General features: G+C 31.6%; 1 protein-coding gene across 1 annotated transcript; it reads left to right on the top strand.

Moving 5' to 3' along the window:
* The first annotated feature begins 6,209 nt into the window (after nt 1-6,209).
* LOC147075280 (uncharacterized) lies at nt 6,210-12,081 on the top strand. Its single transcript, XM_085942753.1, has one exon. It carries the CDS (start codon nt 7,501-7,503, stop codon nt 8,971-8,973), a length of 1,473 nt encoding a protein of 490 aa, XP_085798879.1. The 5' UTR covers nt 6,210-7,500; the 3' UTR covers nt 8,974-12,081.
* The last annotated feature ends 7,188 nt before the right edge of the window (nt 12,082-19,269 follow it).

Below are 19,269 nucleotides of genomic sequence, written 5' to 3'. Positions count from 1 at the left end.
ACGGATGTTTTCGACGGATACTGGGTGTGCGGTGGTACGACTTTAGGAGCAACGAGGAGATAAGAGAACGCACCAAGTAGTCTCTCATCACTCTGAGAGTGAAAAGGCGACCTGGCTCGGCCACGTGCTGCGGATGCCAAAAGAGAACCTCAACCTGGCTTGCCTGTTCTTCAAGCCAACCGGATTCCGGCGACCTGGAAGTATATACGGCGGAGCTACGGGATGCTGGTTTGACCTAGAACGAAGAAAAGGACTGGCGAGCGACAGGGATTCTTGGAGGCGCCGCGTACGCGTAGTGTCCATATGCTCCATCTAAGGGGCGGATATGGCCGACGAAGCAGAAGTGAATTGTATTTGTACTATATAAATATATACTTACCTAATTAAATTGTATTTTTGGTACTGTTCGGTTAAACCGGACACAGCGGAAAACGCATTTTTAAAATTGCCGATAAACTGGATTATTTGTTAGTTTGGGTTAGTTTAGGTTAAGTTAGGTTGGGTTAGGTTAGGTTAGGTTAGGTTAGGTTAGGTTTGGTTAGGTTAACCTAACAAATAATCCAGTTTATCGGCAATTTTAAAAATGCGTTTTCCGCTGCGTCCGGTTTAACCGAACAGTACCGTATTTTTTTATAAATACAAAACACTTCTAAAGGATAAACATGTTGACAAAATACGATCGATTATAAATCTATAAGTAATAATGATTTGACTTTACCTACTCCGAAAAAGTTAGTCAACATTTTTTTTCTGTTGGTTTGTTTACGACATAACTGCTATATCTGGTCCCAGGAAATCCTTTTTTAGTTTTTGTTATTATCGTGGTACTAAGGGCACTAATTGTTTACAACTGTATTTCGTATGATACTTGATTATGATTACTCACGAATCTGTTGACCACCTAAGTGCTTATTCAATTATAATGAATAAAATTATAAAAACAGCCGGTAAATATTTACTAAAAATTTCCACGATTATTCAAACTTCGTTTCGTAATAATAAATGCTTGACAGTGAATTTTTATCAAGGATAAAACGATTATTTGTAAGTAAACAACAAAATACAGTTAGGTGATTCGTTCGTTTTTTCGACTGTCTTGAATAAAACATGTAGGTATCATCGAAGCATGAGTAAAACGAACTAGCGCAAAAGAGTTACATTATTTTTTTAAATACCTATATTATAAATGGTTACATGTAAATTGTACGTGAAACATTTCACCGTAGCATATACTATATTACGGTTTCCAATTTTATTAGATTCAATATAAAAATTAATTCAATTTTCAGGGCTAATTTTGGAAAAATCCATGAATTATTCAAGAATGAAACCCTAACCTAACCTAATAAATAATCTAGTATATCGGCTATTTTCGAAATTTGTTTGCTGCTGGGTTCCTGTAAACCGACAAGAACCGTGTTTTATTTAAACATGAATTTTATGTCAGTAATATACGACCCAAAGAGGTTGGACGGTCTTTAATATACGACCATATATTTCCGATACAACATTTCACGGTGAAGTGTGATACCGCAAACTGCATACGTACACGTTTCCGGACACGCTTATAAATGCCATTAAATATCATATAAACTCTTATGATAACCGACCGGATAACGTGTCGACCCATAATATCGTGGGTTTCGGGTTTAAATCCCGGGTTTGGTCACAAAAAAAATCATGTTGTTTTTCAATGTGTGTTTGGACCCAGTGGCGAAGTGGCGGGTGGAGGTGACTGTTAAGATCAACCAAACTCTGCGAAAACCAAACCATAACAGATAATAGTCAAAAAATACTCATCTATCTATAGAATATCCAAAATAATGCCATTAAATCATACTTGCATTATTTTGGATATTTTATAGATAGAATAATATTTTTTATCTATTATAGTTTGGTTTGGGCAGGGCTTAATGAATTTAAAAAAAATAGCCAACAACATATGTGTAATATGTATTTCTAATTCAACGAAAACAAATAAGTATGAATGAAAAAGTGTGCACAATCTTGTCGCATTGCCTAAAATATACCAAATTTATTATGGTTTGGTTAGACAGGGCTTAATTGTTTTTTCAAAAACTAACCAAAACCATTTGTGATTTATCGTCTTAGTTCAATAAAAACAAATACGTATGACTAACAAAGTTTAATGTGCACTATTTATTTCGGAACTTAACAGCCTACCTCCACCCTTCGCCACTGTAGTGGACCCATAGTATATACCTCTTCTGTTGAGCAAGTGGTTAACATCATTTTCTTGTAAAAACGAAAATCAGTTATTACGTCCTCTGACCTCCAATGATCTACTTAGGGTCCGACATGGTTAAAAAAACATATTTTTACATACATTTTTTTATTCAGTAAAAACTATACAACATGAATTCACCATTCTTTATGGATCGAGCAACCCCATAAAAATACACAAATGTTTAAAAAAAAATGTACCTAAATGGGACTCAATTAAGATACTATACTTTATTTTAATCTTCTGTATTTTCCATCAATAGTGCATTACTTTTGTGGTTGGAATTATGACATTTTTATTTTGCGGGAATTGTTTGATACTCATTCGTTTGACGTCGTTTCCTATAAAACAGCTAGGAAAGAAGAAGAGGCAAAAACATTACATATTAATAAATGCGTTTACGTGGATGAGCTCCAATATAATGGTTTTAAAACATAATTATATTTGTTAATCCTACTTTAATTGAATCATTTAAACTAATAGCTGCTTCTGGCTATAAACTCAACTTCGGAAGTTATAGTCGGCTGTTCCGAAGACGGGTTTATAGCCCAAAATATCTGTCAAAGAAAATTACTCAATTAAAGTTGAATTAACACAAATAATTTTGTTTCATTTCCATTAAAACATTACAGTTACGATGTTTTGGTAATAAATAGTTTTACTATCATATCGTAAATAGCTTCTCGACGGTTATATAACAAGCTGTAAAATAATTTTAACACTTTTTGTTAATCGCCTGAAACTATTTGGGTAATATGAACTAAAACAAATATTCTAAATTTCATTTATAGTGTTAACTTCAATTCATGGTTGAACTGCATTGTATTATTTGTTTAATAATTATTATCAAAGAGGACGAAACCGGTACAAAATTTAATATATTGACTGCTGACTAGATAATTACTAATTAATTACCACATTTAAATAGCATGCTAATTATATATAACGGCCATCTAATCGTTACGAGCTAGGCGCGTCTTAAGCGTCCTATGTATTAATAAAGTGGAATAAGTACTTTTTTTCTTTTATTTTGTTAACTGTCAATTCATGGTGGAACTGCATTGTATTGTTGTTAAATTTAATAAAACGCAATTTTTTTGTGGTACTTATTCAACTTTTAATCAATAAATTAGGAACGGTTTCATCCGCCTCAGGGGGACATTTTAAACATTTGAAAATGTCCCTCTGAGGTGGATGAAACCGGTCCTAATTTATTTATTAAAAGTGGAATAAGTACTACAAAAAAATTGCGTTTTATTAAATTAAGCAACAATGGAATAAGTACTATAAAATATGTTTTATTTGATTAAACAAATAATTAATCAAAAAATAAATATTCTAAATTTTGTCATATTAACCTATTGGCTGTAAATAAATAAATTATTGCAACACTCGTCATAAATAGGTACCGCAAAATGTTATTAAAAATATTTTTGAATTTGGAATAATAATTACTAAGCATACTTACTATCTTCACTTATTTCTACTAAGTAGCGTGTTATTTTGTTCTGTATTTCCATAAACAATGTTTTAAACTACGTAGGTAATCAGAGTGTGTTCGTGGTTTGTTGAAAATTCTACATTATAATGACGTCGTGTTGTCGTGCTTATTTTATCACAAATACCCAATAATAAACTTCTAACCAGAGACTATAATATTAACTCTATTAGTCTATTATATGTGACAAAAAGTTTATTGCCTTTGGCGAAATTTGGCTCTCATTCGCATGAGTGCGGCGAATGTAATGTCTCAGTGATGCTAAATATTTTTAAAAGAACGTGCCATATTTAATTTTTCTTTATATTTTTATGTAATATTCGATATCTATCTGTATATGTATTGGTATGCTGAATTAAGCTTATTTTACGGATTCTGATAAAGATTTGTTCGTTATTTATTTATTTATTTAAGAAAACAAAACATTGTGGACAAATCTAAATTCAAGACGTACACAACATGAGATTTATATTTATATGGGCATAATACACCAATTAATAGTTGGCGTGCACTAAAGTGTGCGTGATTCATATTTTAAAAGCATACTTCAGTGAAGCGACAAATAATTTTCAACTCTAGGTGGTTCGAAATTTTGGACTCGCTGGCAATCGGAGAGCGAAAGTCGATCTGTGAACACGTCAATTTGTTTCGTGATGGCGACGGGGGTATTAATTCTTAAATCGTGTAAAGATGACTAAAAAACGTTACCCATTTACTTGAAAAAGAAAACATGCCAATGAATATATTGCTTTTGTTACTAATATAACAATAAACAGAACATTAAATGGACGCATGTTTAATTTTTAAAACAACAATTATATTTCGTTTGGCACGCGTCATTTACACAATTCGCGCATCACCTAGTCACGATCATTTTAGACCGTGCCCCAGCTGAGGTATAGCCTTAATAATATATTATATTTCGGCCAATCTTCGATGTGAAAAGATCTTATCGCTTGCCGTAAAATGCCAGTTCCAATAGGGACGCTCCTAGAGGACGTGATCGGCATCCTGCAATTCGCTACATAATCAAGTTGGAAATTCTATTAGACCATGTTGACAGAGCTTAGAGGCAAAATCACTCTGTCCGGTTAAAAACTGAGAAACCCAATGGTCTGGAGTCAATCTAGTTATCTCCATGCGCCACTTTATATTTGAAAAAAAAAAGAAATGTGTTGGGGTAGACTCCGCTATTAAACATATTATATGCCTCTCACATTTTCTTATATATCGTCTGATTTTCGAATCTAACTGTTTCGTTAAATCCAGTACTTATACAGTACACATACAACGTATTTCGAAGTAATTGACTTCTACTCGAGACTTATAAATTTTAAATTAGTTTCCATGGTGTTGGCTTGGCATATCCAACCTGTCAAACGCAACATGGGATTTAGTCGATCACGCCATATGCACATATGAACTGAGTCATGAAAATCTTGTGAAACAGAAACATATATGGCCTAAATCGGTTAAGTTATTCAGGAGTTCGAAAAGAGATTCAGTGACTTCCAAAAAAATAATCGATTGTGAGCAACTACATGTAATTTCCATTCAAATCCGTGTTGGACTTGAAATAAATTACTCATTGAGCAAACTAGGTATTTGGAAATAACTCTGAAATATTACATTTTTCTAAATGTCCAAGCATGAGAAGAATCATTTTGAAAAATATCCAAATTTGAGAAGATGCAGTCAAATTATTTTACACTAATGTTTCGGTTCAGTTTATTTATGAGAATCTGCATTTTCATATCTAAAAATGACGAAGTTTCAATGTAACAGATGTGCAGAACTAATCTGCCATTGGTCATCCTAAGTGACCGGGAAATAACTGTGTTCAACCAAATCACTTCAGATATTGATATATTTCACCTACGTGAGGATGAGTATAGGTAGACGTTGTTTTGTAAATATATAAAATATGGTCCTACTTAGCTCATTCGGCGTAGCTACTTCCATGTACTTCATAATTTTTGTATTTACTCTAACTAATATTGCGTATATTTCGTTATTTTTCATATCATGCTTCGAACGTTTTGAATTTGTAATTTGTAAAGTTATACATTTTAATTTTATTTTGAATTTATATCCATATGTGATTCTGTCGTTCAGCGAACTTTTAACAGTGATTTTATCGCTTGCTCTGCCGTAACGTGCTCTAGTGTAAATCTAATATTCAAATATGTATACTAGTACCGACTCTATATTATAGCGAAGTGGAGTTGAACTAAGTAAATGCGACAGTCTTTTTTTAGTTTCGAACACAGATTTCGTGAAAAATCACCATGCCATATTCGGCTCCCCAAATGCCGGTTTCCTTCCGCCGCCCCAGAGGGCACCGAGGAAAATCCTTCACTGCAGTCGAGGCTACCCCCACCGCCCCTAATTTCCACTTGCGGAGAGGTCTGCGGAGGGAGAGGGAGATCAGCTATATAAACCCCGCCACACCGGCCGCGCGTTCAGTGGTCACTCACATGAGGCCAGGTCACTAGCAGATTAGCGTGGCAGTGGCATTTATTCCACGCGGTCAACATCGCATCTCAGTCGACGTAAACATCGAGTGAATTTTCCTCAAGTGCGTTAGTGTAGAACGTACTTAGAAAATTGTCACCTGTTTAACTACACAACAGCATTCACACTAAGTGTTATAATTAATAATTCTATTTGTGTTTATAAAAAAAAGAACTAAGTATATAAGTGTGGAAAGCTGAAATATATAATATATTATATTGCTTTTGAGTAAAGCTATAAAAAAGTTGTTAATACTATTTTTAAAAAAAGCGATTAAACTCACATTTTTAATTAAATTAAAAAGAACAGTGAAGCAGATAATTAAAAAAAAATATTCATCTACGCCGGAAATAAAACTTAAGTTTTTAAAAATATATTTGTGTATTTTTCTGTGTTAAAAATTGTCGAGATAATATTGCTGATTCGTTAATAATAATAAATTATTAAGGGTTTTGTTATTTTTGATCGCATTGTTTTGTCGTGTTTTAAATACTAAGTGAGTCTTGCAGATTTTAGCCACGGGCGATTCCAGCGTGATTGGGCAACGAATCTTGATACATATTCGCTCCGGGTCGTTTGACATACGTGTTCCGAGCCGGCGCATGTGTGCAGAATACTTGGTACTGGTTTCCAACACTCTGGCATAAAATTGTGAAAGGTGAAACGTTGCGCAACCGACGAGCCGTGTTTGAGAGAAGCAATAATAAGTAAATGTCTTTAATTTTTTGCGTGGCATATTACTGATATTGCAAGCAGCAAGAGGTTACCAAAAAAAAAATATACTTAAACCCACTGTGACTAGACTCTTGTTATTTATTCAAAAGTAACTACAATAAAGATTAATTTATTTTAATCCTAAGCCATTATTTCCATACTCGATTTTAAGTATTGATTAAATTAGTAATAATCATCATTATTGCCAGGGCAGTATTTAAAAAAATATACTTATTAAAAAAAAGTGATCAAAAATAATTAAAATTAAGAAAATATTCATGTGATAAAAGTCGTAATTATTTAATTAATACTTTAATATAATTTAATTAAATAAGTAACGTTAACTTATAAATTTATTCATATAATATTATCTCTTTGTAAGAGTAAACCGCTAGACATTACGGCGCCTGAACAAAAGTGCCTGTGGTGATTACAAATTACCAAGTGAATAAACTGCCAATTATCCAGCCGAAAGCGGCTGCACGAACTGAATTAAATTTATTCAAGTAAATAATATAATTGTGTCAAGATGGTTTCAATCGATAATGCCAATAGACACGAGGAAGAGTTGGCGAAGCTTGAAGAAGAAGCTGATACAGTAGGAAATCTGGAGTTTCCTCACTCCATGATGAAACATTCTGATACTAGAGATAGCATATCTTCGATTGATAGCGATGTGTCTCTTGGATTTGATAGGAGAAACTCTGAAGACAAGTCAGGAGATGAACCTGAAAGTGCTGCTAATAATGAATCGGCTGAAGATGAAGGAGCGCATATGGCTGATTTGTCTGACAGCGCTTCTGATGCTGGTTCAAATGGTGGAGGAAAAGATTCTGGCTGTGAAGTAACATTAGATCCCCAAGAACCACCTTTCACTCCTCCTACAGATGAATTAGCTGACAGGATTGTCGCCCAAGTAGAGTTTTATTTCTCGGATGTAAATATTACTAAAGATGCTTTCCTCTTAAAGCACGTAAAGAGGAATAAAGAAGGGTATGTGAGTTTGAAATTAATATCGAGTTTCAAACGAGTAAAGCATTTGACGAAAGATTGGAGAGTTGTAGCCTCCTCGTTGAAACGATCCACAAAACTGCAAATTAATGAAGCCGGATCAAAATTACGTAGGCTGGATCCTCTTCCTCAGTACGACGAGACTACTCCATCAAGGACTATCGTCGCTGTAAATCTTCCAATAGAAAAACCCACTATTGAAAACGTATCACAATTGTTTTCTAAGTGTGGCGAAATTGCTTTGATTAGGGTGTTACGACCAGGTAATCCGATACCAGCCGACGTGAGACAGTTCGTAAACAAAAACCCATCACTAAGCGGTCTAGTTTGCGCTCTTGTCGAATTCACTGAATCAGAATCGGCGAGAAACGCCATGGAAATGCAGAACGATGATTTCCCCGGATACGGAAAGACAATGAAAGTCTACGAACTGAATAGCGTGCCGAACCCGGACAAGAAGAAACGAAGCATAACAGGAAAGAGACCTATCATTAACAGAATGACAAATGAGCTTGAATATTCTCCATGCTGCAGCGGATCGGAAGCCGAGATGGAGTACTGGGTAAGAGGAGATCCAAGACTAAGACTTCGAAGAGGTTCTTCCGGGTTTATGCCTCGTGTACCTGAACCAAACTGGATACCCAGACGCATGTCTGCTTGCAGTCACTCATCCGATTCATCAGGCTATTATTACTCTCCGAGACGACTCTCATCCAGCAGTCGAGATTCTGGATCTGACATGTATATCTCTAGGAGAATTTCCAACTGCTCTTTGTCTGCCGGAAGCGAATACGATGGGCATAGGAGATTTTCCAATTGTAGTCAAATGTCTGGATACAGCAACGGTAACCCGGCTAGATCCAGGTCTAATAGTAATGCTATCTGCCCCGAGCATCTGGTGAGACCTCCAGTAGGTCCTGATGGCACCAGGGGATTCCAACCAGGAGCCCGCCAGAGGAGAATATCTGACCTTGCATTGTATTCTCGTTAACTATTTATATTATTATTTCATTTCTGCTTTTCAACTGTCACGGTTCAAAATTTCCTACAAACGTTATAATTACAATTCGAGCTCATTATTATTTTATTTCTATGATTGTTCACACAAAACTCTTTAAGTACCCACTACATAATGTTTTATTTTAATTAACTAAAACTATTGTAGGTATGTTACATCAATAATTGAAAAATGTTCCTAAAATATTAATTTTCGCGAATAATGTAATGGTTTTGTTCTTTTGAAAAACATTTAAAATAATTAAATATGGCTTTGGATGCTTATTAATGTTTTCAATTTGGTTTAAATGGTTATCTAAAAACAGTCTCCAAGGACTTCTTCGAATGAATAAAAACATAACTATTGCTATGTTTCTGGATACCTACTGGATATTTATGTGTATGCAAACTATGAATATATAAAAATATAATATTATAAAATACATGGTTTTGAATTAAAGTTTACTATTTTAATGTCAATTTGACATAACGGGAATTAATATGCCGAAGTGAGATAAAGCATTCAATAATGCAGTTAACTTTTAAAGCTTGTCATCCCAATTACAATAAATCATAAACAATTTTTACTTCAAGATATTTTCTCCAATTTTTATTAAATAGGTAAATATAATACCTATTTTTAGAAATAAAATTGTTTTTTATTTACAATTAAAATATCTATCGGTTTATGTATGGTCAATAAAACAGTATAATAATAAAATTGTATTATTATTGGAGAGTTAATGAAAGTAATATATTTCGAAATCAGCATTAGGTATTTCGATAACAATATGAAGCTTAATTTTTTTCGAAACACATGGCTTTTAAAATTGTCCATTCACTGCTGAAGATTTCCTAAAACTTTATTTTATATAATTGACAATAGCTTTTTTTAATATTTTGTATTATTATTGGTTAATTTAAAAAACATTGAGTTGAATACTTTTTTAAAAAAGTTATTTTTTCCTGTGTATATTAATTAGATTAACATATTATTAAGTAATTTATTTAAATTCATCTTTAGGTTAAACGTAAATCCATTCCAATCATTGTAGTTATAATTTCAATAGTCTTACAGAACTTTAAATAATTTGTTCAATAGATTACCTACTTGTATTTTAGTATTGATTGAATTCAGATTATATTCGTGTAAAGTTCAGCACAATGATTTCATCGATTCGCAATAATATTATTAAGATTGCATTCTTATATTGCAAGCGATAATGAATGAATTACATCCAACGAAAAGTTAGATTATTGTTTGAAATTTAATCACAGAATCACGTGAGTTATGTGCATTTCAAGAACAGCGTAATTAATGATTTTATTACTGTTTTAATATTGAACGCGTTCAAGAAAGTTTTGACTTTCACACAAGTTCTTTTTTAATATTATAAAATGTACAAATGTATGTTTATTTTCATGTCGAATGTGCATTCTTCCATTATTTATTTTTTAAACATTTTTTTGTCAATCACGATTTCATTAATTAAACTACATTTATTTACATTTTTTTATTTACGACGCTGAATAAGTATTTAACAGCCATAATGTGTAGGGATTGCAATACCGAATGAAAATACCGGTATTTCGGTATTTTCGATTGGATACCGGTATTAATACCGGTATTCGTGAAATATATTATGAAAAACACAGCTACCTATAAATATTTTTAAAATATTAATATTTTATAGCAAAAATATCTAAATACGTACTTACATAATATTATGGAAACCTTCAAGAAATATGTAAAGGTAATATGCTGATGATACATAGTAGTTGAACTATTGGCACATTCGTCTTCCAGTAGATGTGTATGTGACCTGAAAATTAATTGGTAATTTCAAGAGGGAAAATCAATGTTACTCACTTTCTTGTTGAACAAAATTAAATTTCTCTATTATAGTATAAGCTGCACTTAGATAAACATGAAAAAAATAGGCACGGGCAAGTCCATTCTAGTGTATAGGTAATTATAATTCGATCATGAAATATTCGCCACTAGGACTGAGGTTACTATTGATTATACATACAAGTATTTATAAACCGCGATTTCAGATACGTCTGAAAATACCGTTTATGTTAATTAACATATGTTGTTTCCTCCTTCAATACCGAATATATCGGTGTTGTCTGATTTTTAAAACCGGTATTTCGGTATCGAAAAATACTGGGATACCGGTATTGCAATCCCTAATAACGTGTAGAGAAAAAAAAAAACAAAATAATTGTGATTCACAAAACATTCGATTTTCAAATCTGACAGAAGTTGCAAATGACAAGTTCGTCGTAATAATTTTACAGCGCTTGTCTATGGGTATTCGATAATAATCGTGCATTAGCATATTTTTCTCATATTATGAATTCAGTACAGAGGTGTTGAGAAAGACAGCCTTCCTTGCTGGGTTTTATAATACATAAAATTAAATCCAGTTTGGCAACTTTTATTTTCACGCCGACATCGCGAATAATAATAGTTTATCAAATATTAAAAAAAAATAGCATTCATTACGCGAAGATGATCTCTGTATATGAAATTGACCAATCAATCGATTATTACCATATTCATGTATATATATTACATATCATGTTTTATTTTGTCGGAGAATTTTTCTTTACAATTGCTATATCTTTATGCGTTATCTCACATTCTTGTAAAAAAAACTAGTATTTTTTAAAAATACATTTTGCAATATTTTAATAAAATCTTTATTCACGTTGTAATGAATGTTTAGTTAATACATCCACGATTTTTATTGAAATCATTTTCGTATTTATTTATTTATGTGTCGTTAGGCATTTACCATTAAAAAATAAAATAAAATCACCACCCGGTGATGTAAAATTAGTTTTAAGTGTTTGAGTAAGTTTTTGTTTCTAGCAATACATAGATTATTTCGTTGAAAAACAATTTTCTCACACAAGTTGAAGTTCAACTTTTTTCATTCTCAATCAGATTGTGCTGTATGTCTCAAAAACTTTTATAAAAATGTATTTTTAATGTTGTCCTGTATGGTTAGATGTTCACCTATTTGTATTTATGTATTTTAACGTAGGTATGTTCACGACTAAGTCAGATATATTAATTTTGAATAAATTTTGAACACTTATAATATTTTTCATTTAAATCCCTTTCATCCTTTCTCAGATGCAAATGTTTATTACAAAATGAAATTTTAATTCTAATCTATGATAGAAGGTAATGTATTTTACCACAGATAACGATTTTAACTATCTGGAGTCTCACTTTTCGGCGTCTTCAGCCTCTACATCTACGTCATAGATATAATAATTATTGCCTGTTCCTATTTAGTATTCTAAATTAACCAGACACACTATCGCTCAAATTCCATTACCTACTCACGATTACAAAAGAATTGCCCGGGTGTAAGCAAGCTTTAATTTAATAGTAATGAGTTTTCCATATGATAGCTGACATGTTTTCACCGACAAATTTAAAAATAAAATATTAAATTTCTTTTATTTTGTTAATTGTCAATTCATTGTGGAACTGCATTGTATTGTTGTTTTAATTTAATAAAACGCAATTTTTTTGTAGTACTTATTCCACTTTTAATCAATAGATCAGGACCGGTTTCGTCCGCCACAGAGGGACATTTTCAACTGAGTTGAAAGTAGTAGTTGAAAATGTCCCTCTGTGGCGGACGAAACCGGTCCTAATCTATTGATTAAAAGTGGAATAAGTACTACGAAAAAAAATTTTTTTATTAAATTAAAACAACAATAAAATATTAAACTTGGAGTATGAAAATGCTAAAATGTGAAACAACAGATTGTTAAAACCTAAATCTACAGAATAAGAACTAATATTTAGTATGAAATAAATATGTTTATGTACTGCTTTAAAGTTGTTGATTAAACAAACCTAATCAACAATCTTCCAATATTCAGATTTAAATTTTATCAAATGTTACATATATATAAAGTTCGATTATAAATCCTAGATATATAAAATATCTTCTGCTTTCAAATTAAAGTCAACAAATGCAGTTTTAATTAAAATTGCGTTAGAAAAAAGATAGACCTCAATATTTATTCTATAATTATAAGAAAAACTAATTAAAATAAACGAAAATACAAAACAAAACGTGTTTAGACTATCCCACATAGCATGAGAAATACGCATCATTTACACTATGTGAGTTTTTGCCATGCGGAAAGGATATTATAATTATATTAAAATAACAATAGAAACAATAAAATTTGTAATAAAAAAATAGCTGACGTAGGTATTTGTCAATTTTGTGTGACGTATTTTATAAAACATGTTCCATTAATTATTTTTAGATTCGAAAAAAACAGGAAAAAATTAGATAATCAATAAAGGCAGATAAGTAATTCAGCGACTGTCAAGTAGCTTTATAGCGCCTGTACACGTGAGACAACAGTGAGTATTTTAATCCATTGGAGACGGGGTATATTTTTCAGGATCACTTAAAAAGGCATACTGATTACTAAAATTGATATAACTGATTTATTATTAATTTAATTCAAATAAATCTTTTAAATATTTAAAGGTAAGTATTGAATACTTTTATTATTCATTTATATTTGAAGTTAATTTTGTATATCAGTATAATCAAAAAACATGTCAAATATAGTTTTTTTTGTTTTTTTAGCCTTTTTTTATACAAAGTGACATGAGCATGATAAAAATAAATATTAAAAGAAAAATATACTAAAAGTCGAGCTAAATATAATACTTTTCAATATATTTAGAAGATGGAGGGCCATTATAATATATCTTTTACTATTTCAAACACCTCATATCTACAAACTAATCATTATTTTGACAAATTTAAATAAAATTTTGTAAATCAAAAATTTCTTAAAAATATATCGGACAGTACATAACTAACATCATTAAAAGATAGCTACATCTATTATTAAGTAATTTCAAATTAAAAAAAAAAAACAAAATATGATTAAAATTGTTTGATTTTCACCTGCATCTTGTAACAGCGGCGCCAAATTGAGATAATAACTGTTTACACGTAAAAGCGCTGACTGTCTCGCCAAGAGTAAGAGAGATGCGATGTTATCACTGTATGGTACTATTTTACAGGTCGTGAAAATCGGTTAACCTCAAAATGAGTCTCTGAATGGTGTAGTTTTTTTTAACCTGCAGCTTTGCCATTATCGTTCTACTGCGCAGGTATTGCACAGTCCAATTGTCGCGTGAAAATTCAGAAGCTTCAAAAGTTTTTTGATCCATGCATGCAATCTTGAATTTGCACGATTATACGTATTTGCACGTGCATTGCCAGATCTAAGAATAATAAAATTCTATAAAATTAAGAAAATCTACTTCCAGATAGATGTAACTTACCTTAACCTACCTGTATATAACATACCTTCGTCCAGCAGACGATAGGCCCTGTCTAATGATAGTAATATTTATTACAATATTGTAAAATAATAAATACATTTTCTTACATTAGACCAATGGTTTCAAAACTTTGTGTTACTACGCCTCTCTTTAAAAAAAATCTAATCTTGGTGCCTCTCCCCCTTTATTTCATTAAATAAACTAGGTTTTACTACTTATATTATATTCATTTTTAAATTAATTTGTTTTTCATGCGATGAATGTGCTTGTTTATTAGCACAATCAAGTTCAATAGTAGTCAATCCACATTCATCATCGTTCAGCTACATACCTAAAATATTTAACAACCCTGAAGCAAAACAGTGCCGCAGGCGACTTTTTTTTGTTATTAATAAAATAATGTGAAAAGTGTATTAGTAAACTAAACAAGAACTTAGTAAATAGATTTTTGTTTGTTTCAATATATCTGCGCAGAAATCATTTAAAAGTGGAAACATAGCGAACTTTTTTTTTTTTGTAATTTTGATTTCCAAAGTTCCAATTTTTTATGAATGCCTTCACTTTTTCTTTTTAATTCAGTTAATGCATTAGTGGTCATTGCATTGATTTATTCACTCATTTTTTTTTAAATTTCAACCATATAGACAATTTTAACAAAATTATCGTTCCTAAACAAATTTGTCTCAAATTTCAACATTACGATTTGACCCTTTTATTTCATTTTTTCACGAGATAGCCAGCGCGCTTCATAATATTATAAAAGTGAGGTATTATAAAATTAGTCTCCATATTTTCAGACAGGTTTGCAAACAACCTTTTATACGACTGTTTTTTATGTAGTTTATAACTAGCGGCCGATTTATAAACTATGCATTTGCAAACTGCAAACCTGTGATTACATTAATAATTGTGTTAAAATTTTCACGCCTCCCTTTGCAACACTCCGCGCCTTCCAGTTTGGAAATCGCTGCATTACACATTGATACACATCTTTAATCAAATATCGCATACTTTCCCGCGTTTTTACTGTATTTTAAAAATTATCATTAGAAAACAATACAAAATGAATGAAACAGTAGTTATTCATAATGTTATCTGTTTTATTATCAAACTTTACTATTCATGAAAAATTAATACCCATTTGTCACAACCAATAACATGACATCCCAGAAGCCGGAAGACGGAAGGAGTATTGTTCATCGACCACGCACGAGATGGATGGATAATTAAACAATAGTATGTAGGTATTTATTTAATAAATGTAGGTAATAAGTCACACAATTTATGTAAGGATTAGGTGAGTATTATAGTTTTAAATTCCGGGATCTGGCGCGATTTGATGATCCCGATATTTTGGAATTAGAAAATATTGAAATAAGGAAACCTCAGACAAAAAATCTATTAACATATAGATAACCGAAAATAAAAGGCATATACAATTAGATCATTTAAGACCCAAATGAACTACACCAATTTTTGTGAAAATGAATCATTTTGTTGGCTTAAAACAAAACATATTTTGCACTTATTAGTAAAGACAAATAATAAATTAGAAACTAAATTATTTAGATAAATTAGAATAATATTAAATATAAATTCATATTATAATTAACTATTTCTTTTATTCAACGAATAATTCACAAGATTTAAGAATGTATCATTCTAATTATTGAACATACATAATTTTGAAAAACACTATAAGAACACAAATAAGATTTTTTCTGTTGGTTATATAATATATTCTCTCAGAAAGTGTTTTTCAAAATTATGTATGTTCAATATTTAGAATGGTATATTCTTAAATCTTATGAATTATTCGTTGAATAAAAAAAATAGTTAATTATAAATTATTAGCAAGTGCAAGTAGTTACATCTAAAAAATATTGGAGAAATCCACGACGTCGGTTAGTAATCGAAGTAATAGGTATCTACTTTGATTTAATAAACAAAAATCGATTGCCAAAGTAGCTTGATTTGGAGAGCACTGATGAGTGGGTATTAAAATTGGCCAATAGTTAAAATTTATCGCAATTAGTATGTCACTGCGTAGCATAGAGGTAATGCACGGATGGGGCGTAAACCCGGGAGATGCAGGGTTCGATTCCATACCGGGGTGGCTTACTTTTTTCAAAAAAAGATTTTTTCTATTGGTTATAATATATTCTCTCAGAAAGTATTTTTCAAAATTATGTATGTTCAATAAATTCATATGTCGAAAACACTAATCAAATTTTTACTAGACAAAATTTTACCTGTTTCCGTTTGGGATAGAAACAAATATGAATCCCCTAATCATGTAATTCAAAATTCTGTAAAGAATTTCAACCCATATTAATACAATGCAATTCGTAATTATTATGTTAAACTACTAATATAGATAGGTACATGGCTTAATTGCTCAAAGTAATAATAAATTATTAATATCCGTATTCAAGCCCGTGCACTGGAATATGACAGTACAATAATAATTAATGTTAATTATTCCTTTAGCAAGCGTTTTATAATACATATTTCTGCAACTTTCCGCGTCTATAATATGTAAACAGCAACTATAGAATACCTCATATCTGACAAAATTTAATTATTGATCAAAGATTACTACAGTAGAACTCGGTTATTAGTGTTATTACGATCACGGACATAGCGAGATATCGGATGTAATGAGGAAACATTCGTTGACATTTTAGTTTATGATGTTCTTCATACATTTATTCACTGTTATAACGAGTCACTTATCGGATATACCGAGCTAAAATATCGTCAAAATTTTTCTTAAAACTGTTAATGTGTCGATCGTTTGAGAACATTTCGACCCTAAGCAATAAAATCCGACCAGACAAGATGCCGCCGGGATCGCACTACGTTTATGACACTAGGTAAGTGTCTAAGTACCCACCTAATTGGTGTTTTCGCCGACAATATTGAAAAAGTATCCACGCATAATATGGTTTAAATAAGTAAAAATCCAAGGTTTGTGAAGTTGGTAGGTACAATAAACAACTTATTTTGTAATTTATAAATGCCATCCTTGTTTCGGGGATTTTTACGATGGTTTTCAGATTTTTTATTTTCGACTTTTTGTGTTATGTGACCGCTCATTTAAAAATACCTATTCTCTGATATAATGAGTATCGCTTATAACGAGCAAATTCAGTAGGTCCCATCTTCCTCGTAATAACCAAGTTCTACTGTATATCAATTTTTATTCAATAATAAACATCGAAAAAATCAAAAAAATACATATAATAATATAATATAATAGTGTTAGATATAATTTTTGTATTTTAAAAAAATGGTAATATTTAATGTATTGTAATAAATAATTGTTTTCAATTTGTATTAACAATTTTTGCGGTTGACAGATAGGAGGTATTTACTCATCGGAGAGGTTCGTAATATGTAACGTGGCCGCTGCGAAGTATTCAATGCCCAACAAGTTCATTGGCAATGCCGGCCAACTGAGATTTTGCAGTGCTAGAAAACAATTTAATTCGAAAATTCATTTATTATTCATACTAATTTATGATTCCCTCATCAATTCATCATACCAGTAGCGAAGGGTGGAGGTAGGCTGTTAAGATCTGCCATAAATAGTGCACATTTAACTTTGTTAGAAATACGTATTCGTTTTTATTGACCTAAGACTACAATTCTATTTACCGATGGTGTTGGTTAGTTTTAAAAATCAATTAAACCCTGCCTAACCATAATAGTTTTGGTATACTTTGAGCGATGCGACAAAATTGTGCACACTTTTTCATTCATACTTATTTGTTTTCGTTGGATTAAGAATATATAATATTACACATGTAATATATACCTACAACTGTAATAGATAACAAATATTATTCTATCTATAAAATATCGAAAGTTATGTATGATTTAATGGGATAATTTTAGATATTTTATAGATATACGAGTATTTTTTTTTTACTATTATCAATTATAGCTTGGTTTTCGCAGGTTTAATTGAATTTTATAAACTAACTAACACCATCTGTAAATAATTGTAGTCTTATTTCAATGAAAACAAATACGTATGACTGAAAAAGTTTAGTGTCCACTATTTATAGCGGGTCTTAATAGCCTATCTCCACCCTTCATCACTACATTATATATTATCTATTGCGTTAGTGTTTTATTGTTAGAATTCCACATTACAGCAAGGATAATATACGTCATATACAATTCTACAGATTTGTCAATCTGTCAATAACTATTTAGGTTGTAACCCCATTAAGGCGTGTAAAGGTCTAATATTAAGAATTTTTTAATGTGTGACGATGGGAAAGAGATCTTGAGATTATAATACCTACCGAATAACAAACAAGTCAATAATTGCAAACTCTCATAAAAAAAATATCAAATATATTTTACTATAATATTATAACGTTGTTTTTTTTTGTGATTTTACCGAGGCTTTGACTGCGACTCGCTGTCATATCGCCTCTTCTCTCCTAGAAGGGGATCCGTCGATCAGGTCCTCGCTCCTATTCTGTTAAATAACTTTACAATTTTGCCTAGCTCTTCCGTCTTACCCACCGCCAGGACACCCTTCAATTTGTCGACATTCTCATAGATATTCCCAACTCGCAGCTGTACTCTGTGAAGTTCATATTTAGGGCATTGTATTGCTATATGTACAATGTCCTCTAAAACATGACATTCATCGCAGAGTTGCGATTCGCTTCTTCCCATGAGGACATCAAATCTTTTGCCCATTGTGTGCCCTGTTCTTAGCCTCAGTATTAACTTAAGCTCATTCCTAGTCAAAGGAGATTCTACAAACCAGGGCACCTCTCGTGGGGATGGTAGAATAGACTTACTCCATTTCCCCTTTTCTAATGATGCCCTATGCTGAATGGCCAGCTTCCTTTGCCAGATTATCCGCCCTTTCATTGCCCTCAATACCCATGTGCGATGGGATCCATTGAAGGCATA

This window comes from Rhyacophila brunnea, unplaced genomic scaffold (genome assembly GCF_057557595.1).
Source record: "Rhyacophila brunnea isolate RB1 unplaced genomic scaffold, BYU_Rbru_1.0 scaffold_15, whole genome shotgun sequence".
NCBI classification, from domain to species: domain Eukaryota; kingdom Metazoa; phylum Arthropoda; class Insecta; order Trichoptera; family Rhyacophilidae; genus Rhyacophila; species Rhyacophila brunnea.
This window is presented reverse-complemented; position numbering and strand designations above follow the sequence as displayed.

Coding starts and splice junctions, on each gene's coding strand:
- LOC147075280 (XM_085942753.1), top strand. CDS start 7,501: ATGGTTTCAATCGATAATGCCAATAGACACGAGGAAGAGTTGGCGAAG.